Consider the following 26,410-nt stretch of genomic DNA (forward strand, 5'->3'; position numbering starts at 1 on the left):
GAATATTAGAAGGACCAATCAAATTTTCCTACTCTAGAAAAGCAAAGTGGCTCACGAAACAACACAGGGAAAATCCTCAAGGCCATACTGTACTCACCTGGCTTGCAAGAAAAGTCCCTGAGTAGTGCTGCCTGTCATTTATTCATATGGGTCTTGGCATATTAGTAATGCTACGTAGAGATGACAGTCCACTATTCTGCATGGGGAAGACAGATGTGCGGAAGTTTTTATAGCTTTTTAACAAGTGCAGTGTGAAGAAGGAAATGTATTGCCCAGGAACAGTGCTTCAACACGGCTGAGACCTGGACACAGCATTGCTACATCCAGGTTTCAAAAACTTCTGGCTTCCTTTTTACCCCATCATTATCCCTAGGGGTCCTTGCCTGCAGTTAAAGAGCTGAGCCTTTTGTTTTGTGATAAGAAACAGGTAATTGTGCTCTGTCCTAGATTCAACCAAGGATGTGATTGGCAGAGCATGAAGCTGTGTGGTTGTGTCTAGGTTGTTATACTATACCACCCAAATCCTTGCTGGAGCAGAAGTAAGGGATTCTCACCCCTCCTTTCCATGCAGATGCACAGGAGAGTGTTGGGTACCCCAAGGTGTTTGCAGTCAGACTGTGGAAGTCTCATGTGGCAGCAGCACACCCCTTCCCTTCCCCTTCCCCTTCCCCTTCCCCTTCCCCTTCCCCTTCCCCTTCCCCTTCCCCTTCCCTCTATTTTCTATTTTGACCCCTAAGGAGATACACCAAATGAAAGCAACTTTAATTTCTATTACAAGCTGAAAGCATCAGTTCCAGTAAGCAGTCCTCAGTGTAGGCCAATACAACACTAATTACCAGCAGTGAAGCCTGATATTGAGTTTTGACTTCCTCAAGAACTTGAAAATTGCCCCAAGTGAGACCAGATTTTTAAAAAAAGCTATTTTCTTTTGAAGAATGATTCAGGCTGCTTTTATGGAAAGTCTAAAGTCAGAGTGTGCTTTCCAGGTCCTGTGTTTACCTGCAATTTTTTTCTCTTTAAATGCAAGCATCCCTGTAATGACCATATAAACTGAGGCATTATTAAAAGAAAAGAATAATTGTCATAAAAATTCAAAACCTGATCACATTGTGACCCTGATGAGAAAAGAAAGTTTTCTAAAAGAAAAAAAAAAAAATTTGGGTCAGTAAGGCTTCTTTTTGCTGGGTTTCAGTATCACAAAGATAGGTATGAAGACCAATATATCAGCCCATCTAAAAAAATAAACAAGAAGCTATTAAAAAAGATATCTTATATATTTTTTTAAGCTTTCTCACCACTTAGCTCTAGATATCACCAATACCAGCAGTAGAAAAATTAAGCCCTTCCCCAGAGAAATAGCATTAGTGAATTAAACCCTTCTCCAGAGAAATAGCATTAATTAATATCAATAAAAGGAGATTAGGAACAAAGAAGGCTAATAGATAATTTATTATTATTATATATTTACAAATCTTCTATATTTTAAAAGCAAAATATTTTTTATTTCTAGTGCCAAAACATTTCAAATGGAAAATACCTGAGTTTTTTCACGTAAACATTTACAGGGCTTTGACCTTTGGAACTTCTGAGAAACAGTCCTGGTTTATAAATACAGTGAGCTGGAATAAGTAGCTGTGTAGTGAGTAATATCATTATCTCATCAAGGAAACTCCTCACATAAAAAAATTAAGGACATACAGAAGTGTTTATAGGGTCAGGATTTAAGAGCAAGTAATGAGTGCAATGGAAATCCCTACACCAAGGAGACAAGGGTCCACATCTTTGATCCATGAATTGCACATCCCTTTGCGTTCACTGACTAACGACCAGGCATCAGCCTTGTGTAACAGCCATCACAAATATTTTCATAGTCCTTATTTTACAAGTGGTAAAGATCCAGTGGAAAAGGCAGTAATTGTTCTGATTTATGACTGGCTCAGAGAAGTGAAGCGGCTGTGTCTGCTCCAAGGTAAGGAAAGGGCTTTAAAACAAAACATAAACAAACAAAAACAAACAAACAAAACCTGAGCAAACCTTCCATCAGTCTTTGCTTCTCAATTAGCTGGCTGGTGGTGCTCCAGCCTACAGTGAAGCTATCTAAATGTTAGATATCTAGCCAAGGCTGTTGTTTGGGTTCTCCTTGTAGATGATGAGCAGACACCCAGCAGCCTTCCTGCTGGACTGCAGTACCTAAGCTTGGGCCAAGAGACAGCTTTACAGGTGTTATCTCTCTCTGCACTGATTATAACTGAGTGAGTGCCTCAGAAAGGACTCTAAATCGAAGGGGAGCTAAAACCAAGCTGAAGGAGTTTCTGTTCTTGCTAAGCAAGTTTTGACCTTGGATTCTCCACAGTTGACAGCAACCAGGGAGCCCTTCAGAGCCTTTGGAGGAATCTTCTGATCAATGGGGCACAATGAGCTCAAAGCTTCGGCCCAAAGATACCCCACGTCTTTAAGTGTTCTGTTTTCAAGAGCATCCAGAGCTAAAGAGCTTACAACCTCTTTAAACATGGGTTGTATGTGAAAAATGTGATATAATCTTGGACATCTGGCAAGTATATGTATATGCTTAATTGAGAGAATAAACATTCCTCAAAATTCATAGTCCTGAGATTGCAACCTTGACTTTAACCTTTTGGCTTTCTTCACATCCTAGCAAATGCAATCTATCACGCATACCACATCAGAGTCTACACCAAAAAAACTGGAACAGATCACAGTTCTATGAAGCTAAAAAAAAATATTTGTGATAGGATTTAGAAATGTAAGATTACATCGTAATCCTCTCTTCAAAAAGAAAAATGAAAAGCTGAGAAAAAAAAAAAAAAAAAGAGAAGCAAATTTTTCCTGCTGAGGCATATGAAAACTAGAAGAATTTAATTTTCTGGTCTGTTTGTCCTAGCGTGCTTCTCTAGGCTTGTCATCAGTTCCACTGGAACACAGGGAATGTAAAAGATATTTTAATACAAATTACTGAATTTGATTCATTCCATTCTCCTTATAAAATTGTCTGCTGTAAAATTATGTCTAATGTGAAACAGTTATAATTTGCTTGCTACTCACTGTATTAATACCTATTAAAATTGACCACAGTAGCACGCACCCAGTTGTTGCAACACGCAATAACCCACAAGATTTATTTCAATGTGTCTGGGGAGTGCCAAAGCATGAAAATATATTGAAATTTAAAAGGTCTAATGTAATTATTACATAGATCCTTGAGAAAACTGCAGGTCAACTCAGAACAGTACAGTCAGCTATTTCTAAATATCACAGACCTCTTATAAATCTATTTTTGTGACATTTCCTACATGAGTTGCACCTGTCACAGGATTTTTTTAACCTCAAGACTTTTTTAATTTCAAGACTTATAGTGTCCATAGACCTCTTTAAGCACTGGAAGTTTCACAACATGAAACAAATTAATTTCAGAAAACACATCTATAAGCTGCACTAAAGTCACCTTACAAAAGGCCCTTACGAGCAGTGTGTTTATCATCAGTATTAATTAAAGTCTGGAATCTGACCCCAGAGTTAGAGACTATCCCAGTGCTGGCTACGGATCAGTCCATCTAGCAAAACAAACCCTCTAAGCAATACCACATGGAAGACCAATGGTCTCCAGTAGGATTGGCCTTTGGTGATAAGATCAGTGGGGAGGCAAACATGACTAACAATATTTCAGTTCTTTGATACTCTGCTGATAAGCACTATAAAAAACCTCAGACAGTTTGTACCAACCTACACTCACCAAGTATGGCAAAGTGCCAGCTCAGCCCTTTCTCCTGATGGACAGAAGCAATGCTGGGGATGGTTTTTCTTTCCACAAAATAGCAAGTGGTTCATGACAGTGAGGTGATAAAGTGACAAAAGCATTTTCCTCCTAAAGGAGTCGCAGCATCTTCTCATAGGAGGATGAAAATGGCAACCACAAAGCAAGCAAACCAGCCAATAAAGATTATTGTGGGCCTGCTAGAATGCAGAGTGCTAAAAATTTGCAAACGTCAATTTTCCTGTGTATAATGTGTAGATCAAACTACCTCTTACTGCTTCCAGCTGTGGGAGGCTGAACATATGCAGCAGGAAACCTGCAGCTGCATGTAAAGAGAAGGCACCCAGATGGTGTGTGCACAGATGGAGCAAGCCTGTGCTGACAGCACTGCCCCTCATCCAGCACCAGATGATACACAGGAGCTTCTGGGGAGAGAGGCACAGCTGTGTGGGGACACTACAGTGCCCCCATGTTGTGTGGCGTTCATTTAGGCTTAATTTTGATGAATTTGGAGGTATCCTGACCTTGGTCTGGCCTTCTGTCCTGGGGGCCCTATGGAGTACTTGCTCAGGGGAGCTGTGGCGAGGCATATGGGGCGGATGAGGCTTAGTCAGAGGAAACCACGTAAATCTCAGCAGTGGCTAATTTGTGGCTTCATCCACAAATCATTTAGGCAGACAAGGGCAACCTACTTCCACTGAAAGGTTGTAAACACATATATGTTTCCTAATCCCCCTGTTCTGTCTGAACCCAGAAAGCATTTACTAGTCTGCCTGGAAAGTCTCCTCCACACCTATTAGCTCCTAAAAAAGGTCTGGTTTAAGACTGCAATCCCAGAACATCACAGAATCATCTATTTGCACTGGAGGGAGCATCTGAAGAGACACAGCTCTGGCTCTGTGAAGGAGGGTCACCCTTCTCTTCTCTAGGACTTTCCCCATCAGCTCTCTTTGATACCTGTCAGCTTACTGGCCATTGAAGATCCCACTCTTCGCTCAGCACATGTAGGGCCTGTCTGAGTGAAGGGGACCCTAAACATGAGAAAATGCAACACCCAGGACCTTCTGCCAGCACTTCAGCCCTAAAAACCTTGCATGTGGGAGCACATAATAATGGGTCTCCTTGCTCGACTTGTTGGCAGCATGCTACGTTAATGTGATAGAGCAGAACAGAGGACTGATGAGAATAGGAAATGCAGGAATACAGGGAATGAAAATAAGAGCATGCGGTGGAAGAAATTCTGCTATCAACACTAATAAATTGTGTCCATTGCTGTCATATTGAAATGAGGACAGTGGGCAAAGGGTGAGCTTCACTTCACTTACACAGTGCAGATCTTCAGAGTAGGTTGACCACACCCAAACAGTTTGAGGGAAATGGTCAGTATTCCATGCGAACTCCCAAAATGGGGAGTGTTTGAGATATTGGTGTTTGGGCTGCACTGAAAATCTGCCAGGAAGAGCAGTGACACATTAACAATATACACGGCTGAGTCTCAGTGCCCAGATACATGCCCTGGCATTGTTCAGTTTATTGTCACATGCTTTGCCTTTGAGATCTGGTCACCCTGCGGGTTAGGTGACGTTTGTACCACTGCAATGTGTTAAATGCTACGTTTGAAAATACAGTGTTCTGAATATTGTTGCAGGAGGCAAAACAAAAGGAGCAGTAGCTTCCTAAACTATGAGTATATCAAACACAAGAGCACTTGTATAATCTCTGAAAGTAAGACATCATCATTTCTTCACATAGAGCAGCAGAGAAGTCACTCTGATTAAGTGAGCATTAAAAGAGCAATTTAATTACCTGGCAAACCTAACAGTAGATGGAACCATCTTCCCTTTGAGCAACATTATTGACACATTCTCTTAGCAAGGACATAAGTACTCCCTGACTGCATTGTGAAAAAAACAACAACAACAACAACAACAACAACCAAAAAAGCAAGCAAAACAAAACAAAACAAAAACAAAAACAAAAAAAAAACAAACAAACAAAAAAAACAAAACAAACAAACAAAAAAAAACCCACAAAACTGAAAGGGGAAGAGAATATATAACCTGTAGTGAGATAGAAATTGCCATTCAGATCAGTCAAATGCCTTCTGCAATACAATGTACCACTATGCAATGATTTGCCCATGGAACAGTTTCTGCTTAACTTTAAGACATGCATTATGTCCCAGAGCATGACAGTTTATTGCAGATTGTGTGACTGCTACATTTTTATCCTAGCTTGTATAAGAGTAGATGGGATGATTCATACATGTCATTTGGTACTGCTTTTAGCATTTGTGAGGAGATGCTAACTGTTCCCTCTTACTCCTTTGACTGATTTTTTCCACTGGAGTTGCCACAGGGCTAGTGACAAAAGAGGCAGAAGCAGGTGTTCTGGCTTCAGCTTATAATCACAACTAGATTCTGGTAATTTCTTCCAGCCTTAAAATCTCAGGAGCTGCAAAGGGACTACATGGTATTAGCAAGGCCAGCCTTGTTTTCTAAATATATAGCCTTCAGGTTGAGCCAGACTTTATTTCTGTTTGTGTTGTGGCATGACACCTTGTGACTTTGATTTAAGTGGGGGAGCAGGTGAGGTCTTTGGTGACTTTCCACTGGCTGGAGATTTCCTATCAGGAAGCCAAGTTCACCTGCTGGCTTCAGCTGTGAGCCTCCAGGCACCTCCAGGCTGTTGCTTATTGACTTTGAGGCCTTTCTTGCCTCATGGGTGGGTTAACTAATATCATTCCTCTGTTCCTGCCACCTCCTCTTACCCAGAGAGCCACACAGCTCTCAGAGCCCATTGATGTGGTCCCATCAATCCATCATCATGTAATGTGGTGTGGGCCCTGACACCTCCTCCCACCCCCCATGCCAGCCTCCTCACTGGAATTGCAGACCTTGTTTCCATTTGCAAGCTTAGATCTCTGAGGAAGGAAGAAATGCTTTATGAGTCATCACCCTCAAGAGCTTTACACTTTGAGATGTAAATGTAGGAGGATATTGTTCAGAGGTCTCTCAGTTTGCTCTAAAAGCCTACAAAATCTAGTGTAGAAACCAAAATTATGAATTTCTCTATTTGGCTATATGGAAATGATTATCGCAAAATGCTGATACCTGCAGAACTTTCCATGTAATTCTCACAGTTAGGAAACAGCAAACAGAAAGCCCCTCAGCTCTAAGCTGACTCAAGAAGTGAATTTCTATTTGCCATTGTATGCTTTGCTCTTGCTGCTGCCAGGTAACTCTAAGCAAGTTGTCCACAATAGCAAATACTTACATAAGTATAAATGACATGTTTTTAGAAAGGATTCCAACATATTGGTATATCAGAAGGAGAAATAAGTGAAAAAGATGACAAGAATGTAGTTCTTAAAATGGCTTGTAGCAAAGGGAAAGTCCAGCTCCTAATGTATTGTGGAACTATCTTGTAAAATTATGGTCTTGGGTCCCATTTCACCTACAGATTAGGAGCACTGAAGATACCGCACAGGGGGCCAAGAGCATTAGCAAACGAGCACAAGTACTCCACCCTTGGAAGATCTGTAAATACAGTACTCCAAACCCATCTGACAGCCCTCCAAAACCACTACAGGAAAGTAGGTATTAATAACTGCTGCTAACATCCAGAAAGAGTAAACTGGGATTTCTTCTGGATGATGGCTGGTGTCTAAGACCATCTCAACAATTCCTACTGTGACCAAAGTTGGAAAGAATTGGAGAGAGGAGGGCTAAGAAATGAGGAAAATGAAGCCAATTCCAAACACTGAATTTAATCCCTGAAATATTAGGAGTTTAAACAAAACAATAGTTGTTTGTCTTTTGATCTGGACTTGTAGACATTGCTTGGTTGACTTGTTGGACAATTCTACTTCAGCTAAGAATGTCCATTCCTTTTTCTTTTTGGGAATTGTTAGCCAAGGAGAATTTGAATGCCAAGGAAATTGCTAAATACTATATCTATGACTAATATAGAAAAGTGGAGGAGGAAAATGTCTCTGATTAATCAGCCTCATGAAACCTTTCTCACTCTCTTTTAGTCCCCTTGTTCTGCTTGAGAAAGCAGCTGTTGAGGGTGCCAAAAAGGGAAGATCAGAAGGGTTCCATATGATCTCTTTCAGCACTGGATGTTTATGGTGGAGGTTTACAGGGCTCTATCAAAGACTGGCTCAGGGAGCATCTCGGTGAAGGACACACATACGTTTTTGCTATGATCAGACTGAGTTAAAGCCAGGTCTCTGACCTTTCTGCACAGCTGTAGTGTTTAAGCCAGGAGTATTTCTGCTAGTCTATCAAAAATCAAAGTGGGGGGTGCTCAGATCAGTCTCAGCTAGACTTGCAGAAGTGCTGGAGCCCAGCCTGCCCCAAGATAAGAGGGGCCAGCATTTGAGGGGAAGCCCATTGGTGCAGATGATTCTGTCATGGCATCACCCTTCATCATCAGTTGTGGTAACAAGGGACTACAGGGGACAGTGGCAAGTTGGCAGAGTCCTTACAGGACTTTGTGCACAACATGTGTTGCAGAGAGATGGATGCTAAATCAATTTCTCAAACATGGCACTCAAGCTTTCAACAAAAGGCCCTAAAGTCCCCTTTGACCTTAGCATGGCCAGAGATTTTATTGCTGCTTCTGTTGGATATGACTTAATTTTGGATGGAATTTTGATTTTTGAAATGGCTCAGTCTTGATGTTAGATAGAATCATAGAAATTGTTTTAACTGAAGGGATCTTTACAGGTCATCTAATCCAACCCACCTGCAATGAGCAGGGGCATCTTCAACTAGATGATGATGCTCAGAGCCCCATCAAGCCTGGCTTGAATGTCTACATTCACTGCCTCTCTGGGTAACCTGTTCCAGAGTTTCAACACCTTCATTGTATAAAAAAAAAAAATCTTCCTTGTATCTAGTCTAAGTCTACCTTCTTTTAGTTTAAAACCATTGCCCTTTGTCCTATCATAACAGGCCTTGCTCAAAATTTTTCCTCATCTTTTGTATAAACACTCTTTAAGTACTGAAAGCCTGCAGTAGAGCTTCCCTGGAGTCTTGTCTTCTCCTTTGCATGCCAAGGTGCCAGTGCTTGCAGAGACTGGAGTGCAGGGGCAGCTGCTAGGCAGGCTGACAATCCAACCCCCTGGATGGAGGGGGTTACACATACACATTATACATACACATACACATTATATGTATGTGTACATTTCCCACTCCTAGAACTTTCTAGAACTGCCAGAGAGCAGGACAGGACTGGCCCATTTGAGCCACCTGTGTATGTGTATTTCTGCCAGCAACGTGTGCATCTTGTGTGAGTGTGGGTGGGCTCCTGTGGTGGCTGTGTGCTCAGCCCCTCTGTGGGACAGTCCTGGGTACACAAAGATGTGGCCACCCTGCCTCGATGAGGCTGCTGGGTTTGGCAGCCCCTACAATAGATCACTTTGCAGAGGCAAGGCTTGATTTCAATTAATATCCTTTAATCAGTTTTTCTGAAGGTACATGGAATAAAGTACTAGCAAAAAAAGGGCATTTGGGCTGATGGGGTTTCCCTAAAAACAAAAGGTGTGTCTGGACTGTAGAGCTAGGTTTAAGATCCCAGGTCAGCTCTCTATTAGGCTTGCTGGTGTAGCTTGGACTTAAGTGTACTTTAAACACCCAAACAATTACCCAAGCCTCCTGGCCTCCTCTGTGAGACACCTGACACAGAGACGATCACTCAGCATGCAGCATTGCCTTTATTTCTCTGCAGGTCATAGATTTTAAGGACAGGCCTCACCAAGAACCTTCAAAGGTTCTTAAAATCTGGACTGATGTTGTCCTAAAAACCTGCAGCCTGCCGAGATCTGCCTCATCTTCAATCACATCTCTCTGCACGACAGATAATAAGAGGGAAGACAGAGCCACTCACAGAAAGCTGTGAGAGAAGAGCCTGAGATGAGAGAGCCATCTCACTTGCCTTCATGCAAGACAGGCTCTGCCCCAACAGCTCTTTAAGCCTGTTTCCCCACTTGAATCTGCAAAAGAAATAAGATAAAATAACCCAACAATAGGGCTCTGTGTGATTCAAGCCACAATACTATGTCTGTCACAAAAGAAAAAAGCTTTTGTTTGTATTTGGCTGGTATCTATGAATCACAGAGGCCACAAAGATTTTCACCAACCTTTGTACCATCTTTGATAGTTTGCAGATGTTCCCCACTGCTGCTTAATTTCAAGTCTGAGCTGCTTTAGCAAAGACACATTTGAGGCAGCAGCTCTGATGGCCTTTCTCTGAACTGGTTTTTACCTTACATGGTGTTTCTTCCTTTTTAATGCTTTATTTTTTTTATTTTTTCATTTTAGATTTGAGAAAATGGGTATAATTGTGATGTTGGGAATTAGTGATACTGCCAACTTGTTCAGTGGTATTTTCACATACAGATATAATGGCTTTAAAAGGAACAAAGCAAAAACACTGTAAGATTTCCTCCTCCACCCCATTTTCCCAAAAGGACAAATCTAATCTCTGCAATAAAGAGTATCTCTTCCAGTCCAAGGAAATATTTGAATGTGATGTGCTAAAGAAGACATTGAAGACAGTGAATAACCACCCTTCTCCCACTGTGCTGTTGGCTGGTTTTATCATTAGATTACAGCGCTGTGGTTTTTGTGAACGGCCAAGCTGTTACACTCACCCTAAATGACTACACTCTTCTGAATAAAACATGTCCTTGATTCAGAAATCATTTCTTTCACAAGGAGTGGGGCCTCCTCTGTCAGACACCTGACTCAGAATAGATCCCTCAGCATGCAGCATTACTTTTATTTCTCTGCAGGTCATAGATTTTAAGGACAGGACTCACCGAGGACCCTCAAGTCAATGTTCTTTTTCCATGGACCACAGGACTTACTGAAATCAGTTCAAGCTTCAGATCCAAAGACAATGGTTGGAATAAAACAGATTTTTCTGGAAAAACTTCCAGTATAAACATTTTTTTTTATCCATTGTGAGTTGTTCTGATGATGAAGTACTTTCTTACAGTAAATTACTTTTAATTAAAAATGTATTTCCAACTCCAGCCACTGGATCTTGTTTTGTATCTTTGCCAGACTGAGACAATCTCTCAAGTTGTCTGTTGACATATAGGTAGCTCTAGGTTGTAATCAGACCACCTTCTGGTTTACTGGTCCCTTTAGACCTCTCCCAGGTATGTTTTTCAGTCCAGCATATTTTTGTGCTTTGTTTGTGAAGAGTTTGAAGAACATCAACACCAGTGTGAGATCTCTGACTCCCACCTGCTTCCTTTCTCCCACGATTCTCTCTCCCATGATTCACAGAAACACATGTATAACAGAAACATCTTTAGATTATGAACATACCCCTGCAGAAGAGTATTTTGAGACCAGAAGTTGACCTATTTTTGGTGCATCTGGCACATTCCCCATTGATTCCGCATCACCCTTGCTGCCTGATAAAAATGTTATGCAGTACCAACTCCACTTTCCAGGATCCCCATCAGGCTGACAGGTCTACAAATTTTCTGATTCATGCCATTTATCGTGCTAGTTTTCTCCCAGGCATCTGGAACTTCCCCAGTGTGCTAAGATTTATTTTCTTTGGCTTGCTCTTTTTTTAGACTGCTGGATACAGGTTACTCAGATCCTTGCCTGACTTTATTATCTGTTTTTTAACCTCGTCTTTGGTTACAACTAGAACAAAAACTATGTGATTACTGTTGGTTGGCATGAATAAATGATTAGGGTTTGGGGTTTTTTCCTTGGACAGAAGACAAAAATACAACAGAATAAGCCTCTTTTCCTATTTGCACTTTTACTATTTTCATCTCATAATGGATGCATGTCATTTTTAGTGTTCTTTATTCTGGAAATGCTAAGATAAAATCCCCAAAATACAAGAAAATGCTCCTCAACAGGCAACTTTCCTCAGATCTGCTTGTCATGGTTCTCCTTGTTACCTTTTTTCCCTTTTATCAATTTTCTCCAAAATCTACCAGCTAATTTACATGTATTGACATTGAGAGCATTTTGCATTTTCTCCTGGGATCCAAGTACACATATGCATAAGTTTTACTTCCCTTCTGCAGCAGGCCATTTAATGACTGCAGATTGTTTTGCTTGGTGGGGCTTTTTTGGGCATCTCCTAAAGTATTATCCAATGATTCTCAATCATCATTCAGATTTTTCTGTTAATAAAGTCTTTCGCCCAGTTGAATTTCTCCCAGCATTGTTTTTAGCTAAAATGATTTTTTTTTTCTTTAAAGCAAAATTAATATCCTTTCTTGACTTGGACTTCATTCTGTTTGGAGATAACAATAAATATAATCCCACTGTCATCAGTTATACCCAAGCCATTGCTAATTGCTCATTTTGTATTTAGTCATTCTGCTGTAGTAAAAACAAGATCTAATGTAGGAGTTTTACTAGTTGAATATAGCACTGAAACTGTTGTCTGTAACATTTGCAGTGATAGTCTGTCTTTTATTTAGTAGGGAAAATTCAGGCTATTTCAGAAGGTCACGCTACACAAAAGATAAAAACCCTGGCAACAAAACAGGTCAAGAAAACAGGCCAGCTCCTTTGCACAGCTGGCTATATTCTGAGGAAACATCCTGCTGATCCCTCTGAACACCAGTCCTGTAATATTTTATGGACTTTAATAGAAGTAGCACCTTCAGCAGCCAGCCCATGACATGTCACCAGCACTCAGTACCTTACTTCAGCAGGGATTCAGAAGATGCACAGGCTCCTTGTTTGCATATAGGGATCACCTCTGGTGTCAAAACCAAAATGGTCTGGCTGCAGGGACATCACAAAGCTTCTGGGTAAAATGGAGGTTTAATGCACAGTGCACGCAGTTTGCCCTTCACTGTTATCCAAATAACAAAAAGGATTAAAAAGGAAGATGCACTTGAGAAAAAGGTTTGTAAACATGACACCTGGAAAAATATCCCCTGGGTGTCTTTATCTGCACAGCACAGAGAGATGAGGCAAATACAACTGTTACATATAAATGTAGGAATAGCAAGCCCTGAAGCTCCCTTTGTGTCGAAGGGATTCACTGCTAGATTTCTCTTTCACCAATACTGCATGGTGTTCTCTCAGTTCCATTTTAGATGTCCAGTTACTCAGTGCTGCAAAAAATGGTACTATTTTTTGCCTCAAATTTCCCAATAACCTGTGTTGCATTCTTTGTGCTGTGATGAGGACATGTGGTCCAAAAAACTATCCTAATGTAAATCTGCATGTGATAGGGAGAACATATTATTGCTAAAGACATATATGAAATGCTGAGTTTTTAAATTGCTATTTCTCACACCTACTTTTAGCACCACTACCAGCATCTGCAATGCTCACCTATTCCACAAAGCCTGAAAAAAGTAGCAAACAGGTCTTGCATGATGATTTCATTTTTTAAAAGAACAGCATTTTAAAACATTGATCTGATTTCTGCAAAAAAAAAACACATGTACACTTACATAGAGAACCAGATAGTTTTCTAATTTTGAGTTTAGCTTGCAGCAAGACTCTTCCTCCTTGGAAGACTTCTCCACACAGTTCTGGAGAATTCAGATTTTGTTGTGAGAGGATTTTTCCCTTTTAACTGCTTAATCTTTCTTTTTCTTTCTTTCTTTCTTTCTTTCTTTCTTTCTTTCTTTCTTTCTTTCTTTCTTTCTTTCTTTCTTTCTTTCTTTCTTTCTTTCTTTCTTTCTTTCTTTCTTTCTTTCTTTCTTTCTTTCTTTCTTTCTTTCTTTCTTTCTTTCTTTCTTTCTTTCTTTCTTTCTTTCTTTCTTTCTTTCTTTCTTTCTTTCTTTCTTTCTTTCTTTCTTTCTTTCTTTCTTTTCTTTTTCTTCCACTTGCAGGAGCAGGCTGTGTTTGCACTGTAGGCCACCAGTTGCTGATTGAACAATGCAGGAGCACAAACACAGGCTCACTCTCACACACACACATGCACACACAGAGCTCCAGAGGAAAGTGATTGATGACCACTTTTCATGTCAGAACTGTGATATTTCTGGCTGAACATATTTCTACTTTTTTTTTCTTTTTTTTTTTTTTTTTTCTGGTACAAAAGCCACGGCATAAAGATAAGAGGCAGAGCACTTAAGATGTGTTTACAAAGATTAAACCACTGACTTGGCTTTAGTTAAAGTAAATTCTCCTGCTTCCCACTGTGCAATGTAGGTTTACAAAGGGAGGACTGGCAAATGTTGCTTCGTCTTCTTTTCTGGCACTGTCTGTTGGCTCCAAAACAAATGCACAACTTAAACCACATAAAAGCGCAGCAAGGTATTAGCGCTTTTGAGGACTTCAGCATCTGACACATTCCTAATCTGCCTGGGTAGGTTTTTGATCTGAGCTGTTGCACTGCCTTTATAATGACAGGGCAATTTAACAAGCCCAAAATTCAAGATTCTCTCTGCAGCCGAGGAGTTACCAAGCCCAGCACTCAGCCCCTCTCAGGTGCCAATGTCACTGGGATGACTGCCTGCTCCCGCCTCTCCCCTGAGGCCAGGGTGGTGCAGGGAACCCCAATCCCCCCTTAGTTATAGCCCAGAATGCTCTCATTTTCCACAAGGTTGAGACCACAGTAGATCAACCTGAGGAAGAATTTTAGGAGGTTATAAAAGGGTAAAATTGCACAACTGCAAACTTCCAGCACGGAAGACAAGGTTTTACTGAAGGGAAGCTGCTGTCTGCTCAGAGAGTCCCTGGAAGCAGAGGGCAGCAGAACAAACATGGCACAGCAGAAAGGAGGAAAAACTGTAGAAAATAATAGGGAATGGCAGAAACACAAATCTCAAGAGAACAGATAAAAAATAACTAGGTAAGGCTCACAGTTTTTTTAAATATCTCAAATACATCTGGAAATTTTGTATTAATGTATTTGCATTAGTGTTAGTGTGATACATTATTATGCTTGGCTTGCAGAAGGAATTGTCTTGGCTATGGCAAGAGAACAAGAAAGGACAAATGTCATGTCTACCTCCAAATAAATGATGTGCCTAAAGATTATTCATCTCAGAATTCATTATTACAGCAAATAATTTTTTAAATAATAGTAAACATGAACACGGAGAAAGGAAAGTAATTGAACATCAGCCCTTCACTGTAGTTTTTGTCCCTGATAAGGAAAAGTCATTGAAATCATCTATGGTGTGGTGTAATCCAGAGGAAAACATAGTGGGGCAGGAGGTTTGTACTGCAAGGATATTTGACTGCATTGCCAGTCAAAGTGGAAGGACATATGGGATAGGTGGGGCACAGTCTCTCCCAGATTTAGTCATATTCAATATTTTTATTCATGCCTCAGATGATGGAACAGAGAGGATATACAGATGGCAGCCAGCAGGGAAGGACTGTCAGGAGTTTGGAAGACAAGATTAGAATTCAAAATTATCTTGGAAGACCAGTATTTTTAAGGTCTAACAGGAAAACATGTTACTCTGGAAACAAGCTTGCAGATTCTTCATGACATGGGCAATAACTGGCTGTATACTGCAGGATGGAACAGCTGCCTGGCCAGCAGCTCTGCAGAAAACCATCCAAGGTCTGTAGAGGATCACAAGCTGAACAGCAACTTTGTGCTGTTGCAGAAGAGGGTAGCCCCAGCCTAGCAATGTATAAACAGAATTACACCCTGTGAAACACATAACCAATTTTCATCCCTGCAAAGTGACTGAGGATTTGTGTGCAGTCTGGTAACCTGCTGTCCCAGAAAGACGTGATTCAGCTGTGCTAAGTTGAAAGAACAGCAAAAGGGCTAATTAAATGTCTAGAAACATAATGCAGGAGAAAATTTAAATTATAGAGTTGCATGAGTAGAGAGGACTTACTGCCATGACACACAGGGTGACAAAAGACAGGCATAAAGGAAGGCAGACTGAGGTTAGAGATCAGGAAGCACTTTCCTAATGTTGAAGGGAGATCATACAGGAACAACTGGACCATGGCACGTCCACCAGGGTAGGCTTTTGAAATGCTTGCTGGAGTATCTGAGGTGTAGCTGATCCTGGCTGACAATGGAGAGATGGTCCTACAAGCCTATAAATGAGATCAAATGGCTGCATCCCAGCCCACATCCTCAGGGTACACCCAAACCACAGTTTCCAGTTCACAAAATTGCCTCTCAGCACTTACCCCAGGGTAGAAGGCACTTCAGTGGGAGGACCCAAAACACAGTCATGGCTTGAAGTGTCTCATGATCTACCATCTCCTTCATCATACTGGCCCTGGGGAGACCCATCCTTTAACCCCCAGCTCCCCATCTTTGGGATACAGGGAGCTGGGGTCAGTGCTAGAAAGTCTGAGGAGCTGCACAAGGCCACTGCAAACCTGGGAGGCATATTTAATGGTCTGGAGGGTCAAGCTACAGTCATAATCACTGGGCTAAGCTCATTTCATTAGGAAAAGAGGGAAAAAAGTCTTACTTGGCAAAAAACCCACATGTACTCCAACAAGTGAGTCAGAACCAGAATAAAAAGACGATGACTAATAAGATTTCTCTTCTAACCCCATACATTGTGGCCTCTGCTACAATACATATACCAGGCAAACAGTCTCTGGGAACCCCTTTTCTTTAGAGACAAATAAATTTTGAGTCAAAAGAAATTAAAAGCAGGCTTAGGGTACAAATCTAGCAACAATCTCCAAAGAAACAAACCAAAGAGAAATTTGTAATTTTTGAAGGATTTCTCCCTCTGTTTCGAAACAAAACAATGTTTTAACATCAATTTTCAGCTAATACTGTTAGTGCATAATGGCAACAATAAAGATTTATGTCACTCAAAAAAAATCCACCAAAAAAATATTGCAGACAATCAGTGGGTTAGAGCCTCAGGGGATTTAAAAGGCATAGCATGGAACCCATTTATCAAAGTTCATGAAGGAGTAAGTGTGCTATAAGAGTTTTCGGGGGAGGTACAATACATTCTGCTCACACTCAAGAGTGCGAGTGTGACACAGCCAGCTGGGTTTTTAAATGCCTACCATTGTGGTTTGTTCCATCCATCAGTCAGTCAGCTCCCAGATAAAGCTTCTTGCAGCATTCATTTCTGGGCCTTAATGCTCTTAAGAACCAATGAACTGTTGATTATGGGGGTTCCTCAGACTGTCAGAGGGTTTCTTCTGCCCTCGTTACATGGCTTAGATGTTGGTGGGAAATAAGCAGATAGAACTGAGAAAACATCTAAAGACCCTGAAAGGGTGTATTTTCAACACAGACTCCTACATGACCCTTTTGCAGAACTTGTAGACATGTCTATTTGCATTTGGCAAGTGGGTGAATGAACAGAGACATGACATTTTATACAGGCATTTGCAGTTATTTTTTTGTTGTATACAAAGAGGTTGCACAACCATGCAATTTTCCACACACAAAATGGATGCAATTTTAAAATTTTCAGGTGCACTTTAAAATGCTGTTAAAAACCTCCATATGACTCTTTCAAGATGGAATTCACTGTTCTCACTTCCACTTTTTCCTTACCTCACATCTTTAGCCAGAACCATTGAAAATACACAGAGCTCATAGAGAAGCAGTAGTCTCAGCTCCGAATCTCCGTGTTTTTCTGTGTTTGAATAAAATGTTTAATGTTACTTGAGCTGGCGAGAAAGGTGGGGGGTTCTGTGTGTTTTAGTAGAAATTACTGTTTTGGTTGGCTGGACAAGCTCAGGAAATTTCTGTAGTGAGCATGACGAGAGAGGATGCTTGGCAAGATGCTTTCCAACAGCTGGTACAGGTGGAGGATTAGAGGGAAAAAAATTCTTAAGAGCTTTTCCCCTAAATTTTCTGCTTTGTACCCCTCTTAGATATACAATCAATTTTAAAGTCTCATAGAAATCTTGCTGAAATCCATGGGTCTCTTTCCACTGGATAAATAAGACTTGAAATAAATGCTCCAAATGCTGTGTTGGTTCTCAAAAACTTTTTGACATTCCTCCCTGCCCTCTTAAACACAGCTATTTTGGGAAGAAGCAGCAGATACTGGTCTCTCTATGCAGCCTGAACTCAGAGAAACCACCCAGGTGACTCTGGCCTTGGCCAGGAGTAAACGATCTGGGTTCCAGCATGGTAGGTGATGGGGTGACTTGTCCCACTGCTCCCCTTTTCTGCATGGGTGAGGGGTGGAGGAAGAAAGGCCATGGAGGGCACAGGCCTTCAAACTGTCTGATGGCAAAGGAGGTATTGAGAGGGGAACAGGTTTGGATATGGTGTGTTGAGCCTTGAGTGATGTGAAGGGTGGGGATGGTCCTTAGTTGGTGCCTTCGCCTGAGGCTCTTTGCTAAAGAGTGCATGATGCAAAGAGAGAGCAGGATCGGCCTTTAAAATTCAACATAATTTGTATACAGAGAGTTTCCAGCAACTGTCCTCACCCCTTTCACTCAGCAATACAGCTCTGAAACACCATAAGTGCATTCACACAGAGTATTTGGTATTTATAATTTATAGATACTTCTGAAATGTGAACATTTACTGACTCCAGAATTGCTTTTGTTTGGTTCATTTTGAAGGTCAGAATTATTGTAAATCTACACAAATTGAAACAGTACTTTGGCATGGCTCTGATGTTTGAACCAAGTCATTAAAAACAATGATCTATAGTATTTGGGTATCATTTAATCTTATGAATCCATAGTGAGTACAAAGACCAAAATAAACTCTTGCAACACACGTTTATTCACATATTAAGATTCCCTGAAACTGTTCTACATTACTGACTTTCATATGCTTGGAAAATAAGAAGGGCTTTTCATATTCATGTTCAGTGAATGAAAACATTTCACTCAGGAGACCATCTGCTTCTCTCTGGAGTGTGGATCTTGACCTTAACACATTGGGCTGCATACAAACTCCAAGGGGAAAAGCTGTATTTGGGTGCTTCAGCACAACCTTAAGACCATAGATATTTCAGTCAGCATTCAGAGGATTCAATGTTAGTTAGTTAGCTACCACAGCAGCCCAAATTATGGGAGATGATTCAAGTTTTCATCTATCTGCTGTGGTACAAATATTCTGCCACAACCTATTTGCCATTTTATCCCAATTCATTTACACACAGCCATACCTGGGTCCCCAAGAAACAGATGACAGTTTTGCCACTGACTTCCCTGTGATCGTGATTTAGCCTGTGGCTAAAGAAAAGTAAAAGAAAAAAATATTAAAAATAAAAGAAAAAAAAAAAAAGGAAAAAATTAAAGAGTAAGAAAAAGAAAGAAATAAAAGAAGAAAAACAGAGGCAGCAGCAAGTCCATCTGAAGAATGGCAAGCTGCCTGCCACCACGATGCCCACAGTCAGCACAGCCAGAACAAAGGCAGGAGAGGGGAGAGCTGTGGTTTGGATATGCATCGCTTTCATCCCCCTGAGGGCTCCCCAGGCTCCTGGGGTTCCACAGCACCTCCTTGGAGGGCCTCTCTGGAGGGAGCTGCTTTCCCTTCCATCAGTATAAATGGAGAGCTGGAAGAGGCTGCCCCACAACTTCTGTGCTCTCAGCTCCAAGTGGCTTCAGGATTAAGGTGAAGGTTTGGGTAGGTTGGGATGGAGGAAGGACTTGCATTTAACACATCTTGCAGCTTAGAGAGTCAAGGTGTTTTGGCTGGTGGGGCTGTGCACGGAGGGGGAGCATAAATGCTTTAAATGCTTTCAAAAGCCATATTACTTCCCAGGTTTGAGTCCTAAAAGGACATTTGAAACAGGTTCTTGACAGCTGCCTCTCTACTGAGGATATGCTCTCTTCTTCCCAAGTTAAGACAACTGCAATAGAGCATTTTAAGAGGAACTGGACACAACAGAAAGAAGAAAGTTGCCATGATGGAGTGCTCCCATGGAGGTTTAAGGGCAGAGAAACCACAGTGTACAACAGAAGCTCTGATAACCTGCAGAAAATTAATTCCTAACTCAGGGTTCGCAAGCTGAAGCTGAGCCAAAGCAGGGTTTTCCTGGATGAGGTGGCTCTGGCACAGGAACATACACTGTAGATAGGTCAGGTAACAGCAGGAGGAGAAGTGGTAGCATCATCTGAAGAACCCTCCAAGAACTTGAAGTATTCAGGTAGTAGTTCCCTGCTGCCACACCTGCCGCTGTCTGGTTACCTAAATCAGGGTAAAATTTACTTGAGCAACTTGTACTTTGTCAGGGCAGAGTTACTGCTCATGACTGCCGTCTCAGCATTGCTTCAGGTCTAGGCTGTCATTAGACTGTCTCAGGGCAAAGATACAACTCATCTGCCTTGAAACCACTTCTCTGAGGTCACAGCAGCTTGATGTGAGCTGTGCACACAGTGCAATGCAGAAGTAGAAGGGCTTTATGGGCAGGAGAACAGAGATGAGAAAATTGGTCATTTTATCCTGACTCAGGGTGAGGGTCCAGTCTAGTCCCAGGAGAAAAATTAGGTGAATACAGCTACTCAGTGTCAGTGAGAAAACTGCTCATAGCAGCTACCTGCTTGTACCAAGGAAAGAAGAAAATGAGAGGCAGTGAATCCATCGGGCAATGGGGTTTGTTCCTTGTATCCACACTCAAATGAGCCTTGACTCTTGCTCATGGTGTCATGAAAAGTCCTGGAGTCCCACAGGTATTGAGGAGTGTGATCAGATCCCATATATGCATGAAATGACCACACTTTGCAAACGGCACAAGGAAAATGATAGCAGGAAAAACACCCTTCTCCAAGTCTCAGAAAGGAAGTCACAGATGCAGAGAGTGAATGTCTTCTTATATGAGCATTCACAGTGGCACATGGGGGTCTAGAGGAGAAGCAACTTCAGAAAGAGAAACTTAAAGATATAGATTGAAGATACAAAAAATATCTTGCAGTCTATGAGAAGCCTGAAGGGACCAAAGCATTACCTGGTAATAGTTAGGGTGAAAGACAGCTTTCTCCTGATAAGAAACCAAAGGAAAAAGATGAGCCGCAATGACAACACACAGCCTTTGGAAAAAAAAAACTTCAGACTGGAATATCAACCAACCAAAAAGACTGAAACTTCAGAAAACTCCTTTGTGAATGAGATGGGAGAGGCTAGTGTCTCAGTGGGAGACCACTGGAAATATTGTTACAAAATCTGCAAGGCAATAGAGCAATGTTTGGAACAAATCCAGGTACAAAGAACAAGGAATGGTTTGATAAAGACCCTGAAGTCTTGAAAACAGCATGTGGCAATGGTCACATGCTGCTAGGCTCACAAGATGATATTTGTGGGGTGAAGGATACAGAGCAGGAGATGCTCCTAAACACATCTGACCAAGGGGGAGGCACAGAGGGTGTCAGCCTTAAGGAGCTGGGACGTGTGGGAGAAAAAGGAGTTTCTCCACATTTCAAGGCACCTCTTTGACATGGAAAGAGACTTTGGCTTTGCAAAACATCAGCACACAACCTGCCACCCCCATGCTCATAGCACAAGGCCTGAGGTGCAGGAGGTGCCTGTGAAGCCGCTTGGCTATGAGCACAGTAGCATCCACAGCAGGATTGAGCACCTTGCTGTCACCCCCACAAAAGGGATAGTGTCAAAGGAGAAAGATTGATAAAAACTTTCTAGCCCACAGAGCAGTTCTGAGCCAATTCCCAAAGCCATCCCAGCGGTAATCAGAATAAGGCCCCAGGAAGGGTCCAAAGCCAGGTTTTAATAATGTTCTGTTCCTGCCACGTTATCAAAAACTGGGTGGGTAAATTCAGTCAAAGACTGTGTGAACTAGTTTTGTTGATTGGGTAGCTTGAATCAGAGCCAGGGGAATGGCAGGCCTTTTGCCTGATTGTGCACAGGAGGGCCTGAGAAGAGTCAGAACAGGCTGGAATATCTCCTTTCCCAGTGCAGTATGCAGAGGCTGAGCCTGTCCATCTGCAGACACTCTTTACTGAGCAAATGGTAGCAGAATATCCACAGTAAATCAGAGGGACAAATCTTGGCAAGGTTGGCCTGCCCTCTCTCTTTCTCTGAAGTTATGTGGGCACATTAAGACTTTCAGTACTTAACTTGGGAACAGAACAGAGAACAAATATCCACGGGCCACAAGAGTGTAGCCTTGGGATAGAACTGACCCAAATCTTCTTGTTATTTTTGTTGCTATTGTTTTTCTATTAGTTCCTATTACAGTATGTGAAGAGTCTGTTCTCAACCCAACAGCAAAACTGGCCTCTTTTGAAAACCCAGTCAGTCCCTCATGGCTGTCAGGATTAGAAAGTTGTTGCGTCGGTTAAAATCTGTGTTTTGAGTTTATAAGTTTGGAAAATTTTAGAGATGAAATGAACCAGAGCTGTCAGGTGTGGGAAGCAGGGAAGGGAAAGAGTTAAAAAGATTGCAAAAGTGTAGATATGAAACTAAGGAAAGTTAAATATCACAAATCACGTTTGATAAAATGTAGAAAGTATTCTTGTTTGGTTTCTGATTTCATTTTCCATTTGAAATTGAATTGAACTACTAAATTGTTATTGCAGGAGGTAGGTCAGAGTGTGCAAAGGAACACAAGAAAGAAATACCCTTCACATTATAAATACTGGCGTCATCAGTCATTAGCTACAGTGAGGTCTTCTCATTGCTTAGTGTGCAAATTAATTCAGAATAGATTTTGAACTTGAAAATCAGGGTGTGCTCTATTCTAAAATGACACACAGAAACATTAAAGAAAGTGACAAGACTCAAATGATGTGCAGACAGCTCCCTGTGGCCAGAGCAATAGGAACATTCAGCATAGAATTAGCTTAAAATTAGCCCTAGTTTTCATTCAGAGCTGGTACGGCTCAGAGTCATTAGCCACCACGCTCTGTGTCAGCTGCTGCAGGACCTGCTGAAACCTGGCTCTGGTATTTCAGCCTTCTGGCCTGCCAAGCTCCTTTCTACAGAAAAGGGAAGTTTTGCAAGGAGTCATTGCAAAATGTTGTAATAATGAAATCTTTAAAAATACACAGCTGTTTTGCAAAACCCTTGTAACAAAGATTCCTTTGAGATCAGGTCCTCACAGGCTCCATAGTGGATGTGCTACCATCAGTACTCTCAAGAGAGACATTATGCCGCCTGACGTTCCCTTCATGTCTCTCTCACCCCACGGGTCCCCTGCCTGGACCTTGCTGCTTTCAGGCGCTGCTGCCTGCTCACATCCCCACTCCAGTCCCTTTATTTGGGTGCCAGAAACTGCTTCCAGGGGTTAGGCACATTTTTCCTTTGGGGTGACCTCCTCATAGGGCTATTTGTCCTGCCTTGCTGATGCTGTGGCTTAAACAGGGCAAGCTGGGGCATAATTTCGGGTGAAATTCAGCTGCAGCTGAACTGAGTAATACTGAAGAAAAGAAGTCCATAAGACCTACAAACAGCTGAGCAGCTGAGCCCCTGCTGTGTTGATTTAGCCTCCCTCCACATGTACCAACATATTTGCATGCTGTGAGCACTGTACAACATGCTGCTCTTCCTGAAACCTACCTATTGGTGTTTGGCATCAAGCTAGACTCCTAGATCATGGTTACTGACAAGTGTTTAGTGGAATCCATTTTCCAAAGTGAATAGTTTATTGGGATTTAAATAGCTGAAGGGAGTTCATTGTTGCAAATTAGGTAGTGCCTGACTAGGAAGTCTATTTAAGGTGCTTTTATTACCACAGGGAACATGGGGATTCAGCTTTTCTTTTACAAGTATTTTGCTGAAGTGATCATTGGAAGAAATAACTCCTAGATTCTCAAATGCTGGTATCTGTACATAAGCTATATTTCCAGTCAATTTTAATGACAAAAGAAAGCGTTAACTCTCCTGGGGAAGCCAGGAGGAGCTTCCCATCAATTTGAGCAGGAACTGGCTCCTCACATCCTATGCTGCTGTATCTCTTTGCCTTAGTGTCAAAAATGGGTGAGGTGAGAATCACAAACTTGTCAGGAAGGAATAGATAGGGAAGAACCAGCTTGCCCCAGACATCCACAGGATAAAACTCTTGTATTGCTCTTCTGCGGTTCTTCTTCAGGGTCCTGAACACAAACAGGTAAGAATAAAGTGTGGTTATACTCAATGGAACTAAAGCCTTATCTGCCTTAGTATCCTATCTCTAAAAGTGGTCAGATGCACACGTCAGGAGAGAAAACAGAGGAAGCATATACCATTCTCCCTCGAAACGCCCTGCCAGACTCAGCTTTCTACATCTCAGGGACTCCTGCTGGCCCTCAGCCTGGAGACCAGAGGACATTGTTTTACCAAGCATTGTGGCTGATTTGAGGAGCTGTAGGACCAAGCTTTAGGGGGGTACACACTCTGTGTGATGCTGAGTCATCAGTGGCAACATTTCACTCATGGATCCTGTTGTTTTTTTTTTTTTTTTGTAGACAGAATACTGGAAGAGGCTCAGCTTCATCTGATACACTACACTGCTGCAGCAATAAGGAGTATATAACCCCGGACAGATGTTATTCTCACCTGCTCTTGAGGCAAGCGGAGGGGATAGCCACAGCCTCCCTAAGCAGACTGTGTTTCATCACTCTCAAAGTTGGGAATTTGCTTTGTAACACGGAACCTGAATATTCTTTGCTACAAATTAAGCTAAATTCCTGTTGACCTTTTCCTGACAGCTACAGGGGACCATTTTATTCACTGGTCTCTTTGTTACATTCTGGAAAATATATCACATCCCCCTTTGTCTCTTCTCCTCCAGAAAAACAAACCCCATTCTCTCAACCTTTCTTTGTAGGTTATGTTTTTTAAACCTCTTGTTACTATCTTTTGGGTTCCCATAAGGATGTCTGCTTATTAAAATAGAAGCTTAATTTTACAAAGGTTGCTGCATTACTTGGCACAGCAGAAAATAATAACAAAGGCTACACTGCCACTAGGAAATCCAAGATAAGATCACAGAGTGGAGGGATAGGGTGGATCTCAAGAGATCATCCAGTCTGTTTCCTTGCACTAGGGCAAGTTCAAGTGAAACAAGAAAATCCCTTAAGATTTGTCAGGTCAATGATGACAACTTTCAGTGATGGCACGTCTCCAGCTTCCTGGCAGTCTACCCCATGGATTTTACCGTCCTTGTATGAATCTGTTGTATGTTGTTACAACCATGAGGATTAAACTTCTTAAAGATTTTAAAATTACATATGACTATTGAGCTCCAAACCAGAAAATAGTCTGAGGGAATAGAGGTATAAAAAGGGATAGATTTTCCAGCTGTGAAAATGAAGACTTTTTTTTTCCCTATTCTTGCAATTGACTGTTCATTTCTTTTACCTTTAAAGCATTCAACTATAGTAAATGCATAAAATAAAGATGAGATAGGTAACATTTAAAGACCTGGCCTAGAAATCCTGATGCATAACTTGCGGTTGGCATTTTCTTGGCGGTATTTCAGCCACACAATAATTTTTCATGATAGAGGTGGCAAAATGACAGAGTTCCCTGGCAAGGGCCAAACTAATTCTCCCCATCCTTTGGTTTTATTGGTTCTAGCCTGACCTCTCCCAAAATCAGGTGAAAAAAATAAGCACCTCTTCCTGTTGATTCTCTACCATAGATACATAGTCAGGACTGGCAGCTGTACTGAAGGTTTCCTTGGGCCTGAAGTTCATGGCAGATTTCTGAAGGCTGCAGAGTCAGAAGACCTTTTGAAGGTTCAACAGGAGCTGGTTGGAAGTTTCATATAGGCTCAGAATGCTCCCTTGAAAATATGATTTTATACCATTCTTCTCCTTTCAAGGAACAACCCTGTGCACAAGTTCATGTAAGTGGACCCTCCATCCCAAACAGGGTCCTGTCTAAACCACTTCTCCATGCCCTGTATTTATGGCAGGGCCTCAGGCCAGCAGATGACACCTGTCCCAAGGTGGTCAGGGTGGAAGAGTTATCGTACAGGCATTGACGCTGGAAGGTCTCATGTAAGCCCTGAAAGCAGCAATGCAGATCATGCATGTGTAGTTGCTCTGGCTCTTGCTCAACTATTTTGTTGTTATCACTGCTCATAAACAGAAATGTTTCACTCCACAGGGTTTCCTCCCATGAATCCTGATGTCATCTCTCTCCCCTGCATATAGGCAAAAAGTTTCTACCAGGACAATCAACATGGGAGCATAGAAAAAGAAGAGTGATGTGCTTTTGCTTTAAGCAAATGGGTCTTTCAAAAGCTGAAGCTAATGAAGATCCACTTAACAACTCTTTATATAGTTCTGATAAACAAAATATTTCCAACTGGAATTTCAAAAGCTGAACATAATAATATGAACAGGGAATAAGAGCTTCCCCCTGTCAACTGGCTACTAACAAAAGAAAAATATGAGGAGTGAATGCTTAAAAAAAAAGACCAACAGTTCTGTAATATAATTAAAACCATTAAAAATGCTGTACTCTGGTTTTGCTCCCTAAAGCACTATGTTATTTTTCTTTTTAAAGCTGTCACCACATTTTGATACCATAAGGAATAAACTAAATCAAGACAAACCTCCATTTCAAAGTTGGAGGATTTACTAGAAATAGTAACTTAAACTTCAGTAACTAGCAGATGATGCCAAATCAACTGCAGCCATCAACATCTCTCTTTTAATTTGTTGACAGTAGGTATTCCTCAGGTACATAAGCAGGACTGAAGTGAAGGAAAGACAAATGCAGAGACAAGGCCAAGAGAAAGCACCCACAGAAAACCTGCAATTTTGGAAGCTCGGAAAGGGCCCCATTTAGCAAAGTGCTGAACTAGAA

General features: G+C 41.5%; 1 protein-coding gene across 1 annotated transcript in view; it reads left to right on the top strand.

The window, feature by feature from the left end:
- Positions 1–24,356, top strand: part of LOC128803167 (translation initiation factor IF-2-like) — a 62,509-nt gene extending 38,153 nt beyond the window's left edge. Inside the window, exon 5 of the mRNA XM_053969817.1 lies at positions 24,058–24,356. Coding sequence (XP_053825792.1) covers positions 24,058–24,125 — 68 coding nt within the window. The 3' untranslated portion in view covers positions 24,126–24,356. The remainder of the gene's footprint in view (positions 1–24,057) is intronic.
- Positions 24,357–26,410: the final 2,054 nt, after the last annotated feature.

This window comes from Vidua macroura, chromosome 2 (genome assembly GCF_024509145.1).
Source record: "Vidua macroura isolate BioBank_ID:100142 chromosome 2, ASM2450914v1, whole genome shotgun sequence".
Taxonomy (NCBI): Eukaryota; Metazoa; Chordata; class Aves; order Passeriformes; family Viduidae; genus Vidua; species Vidua macroura.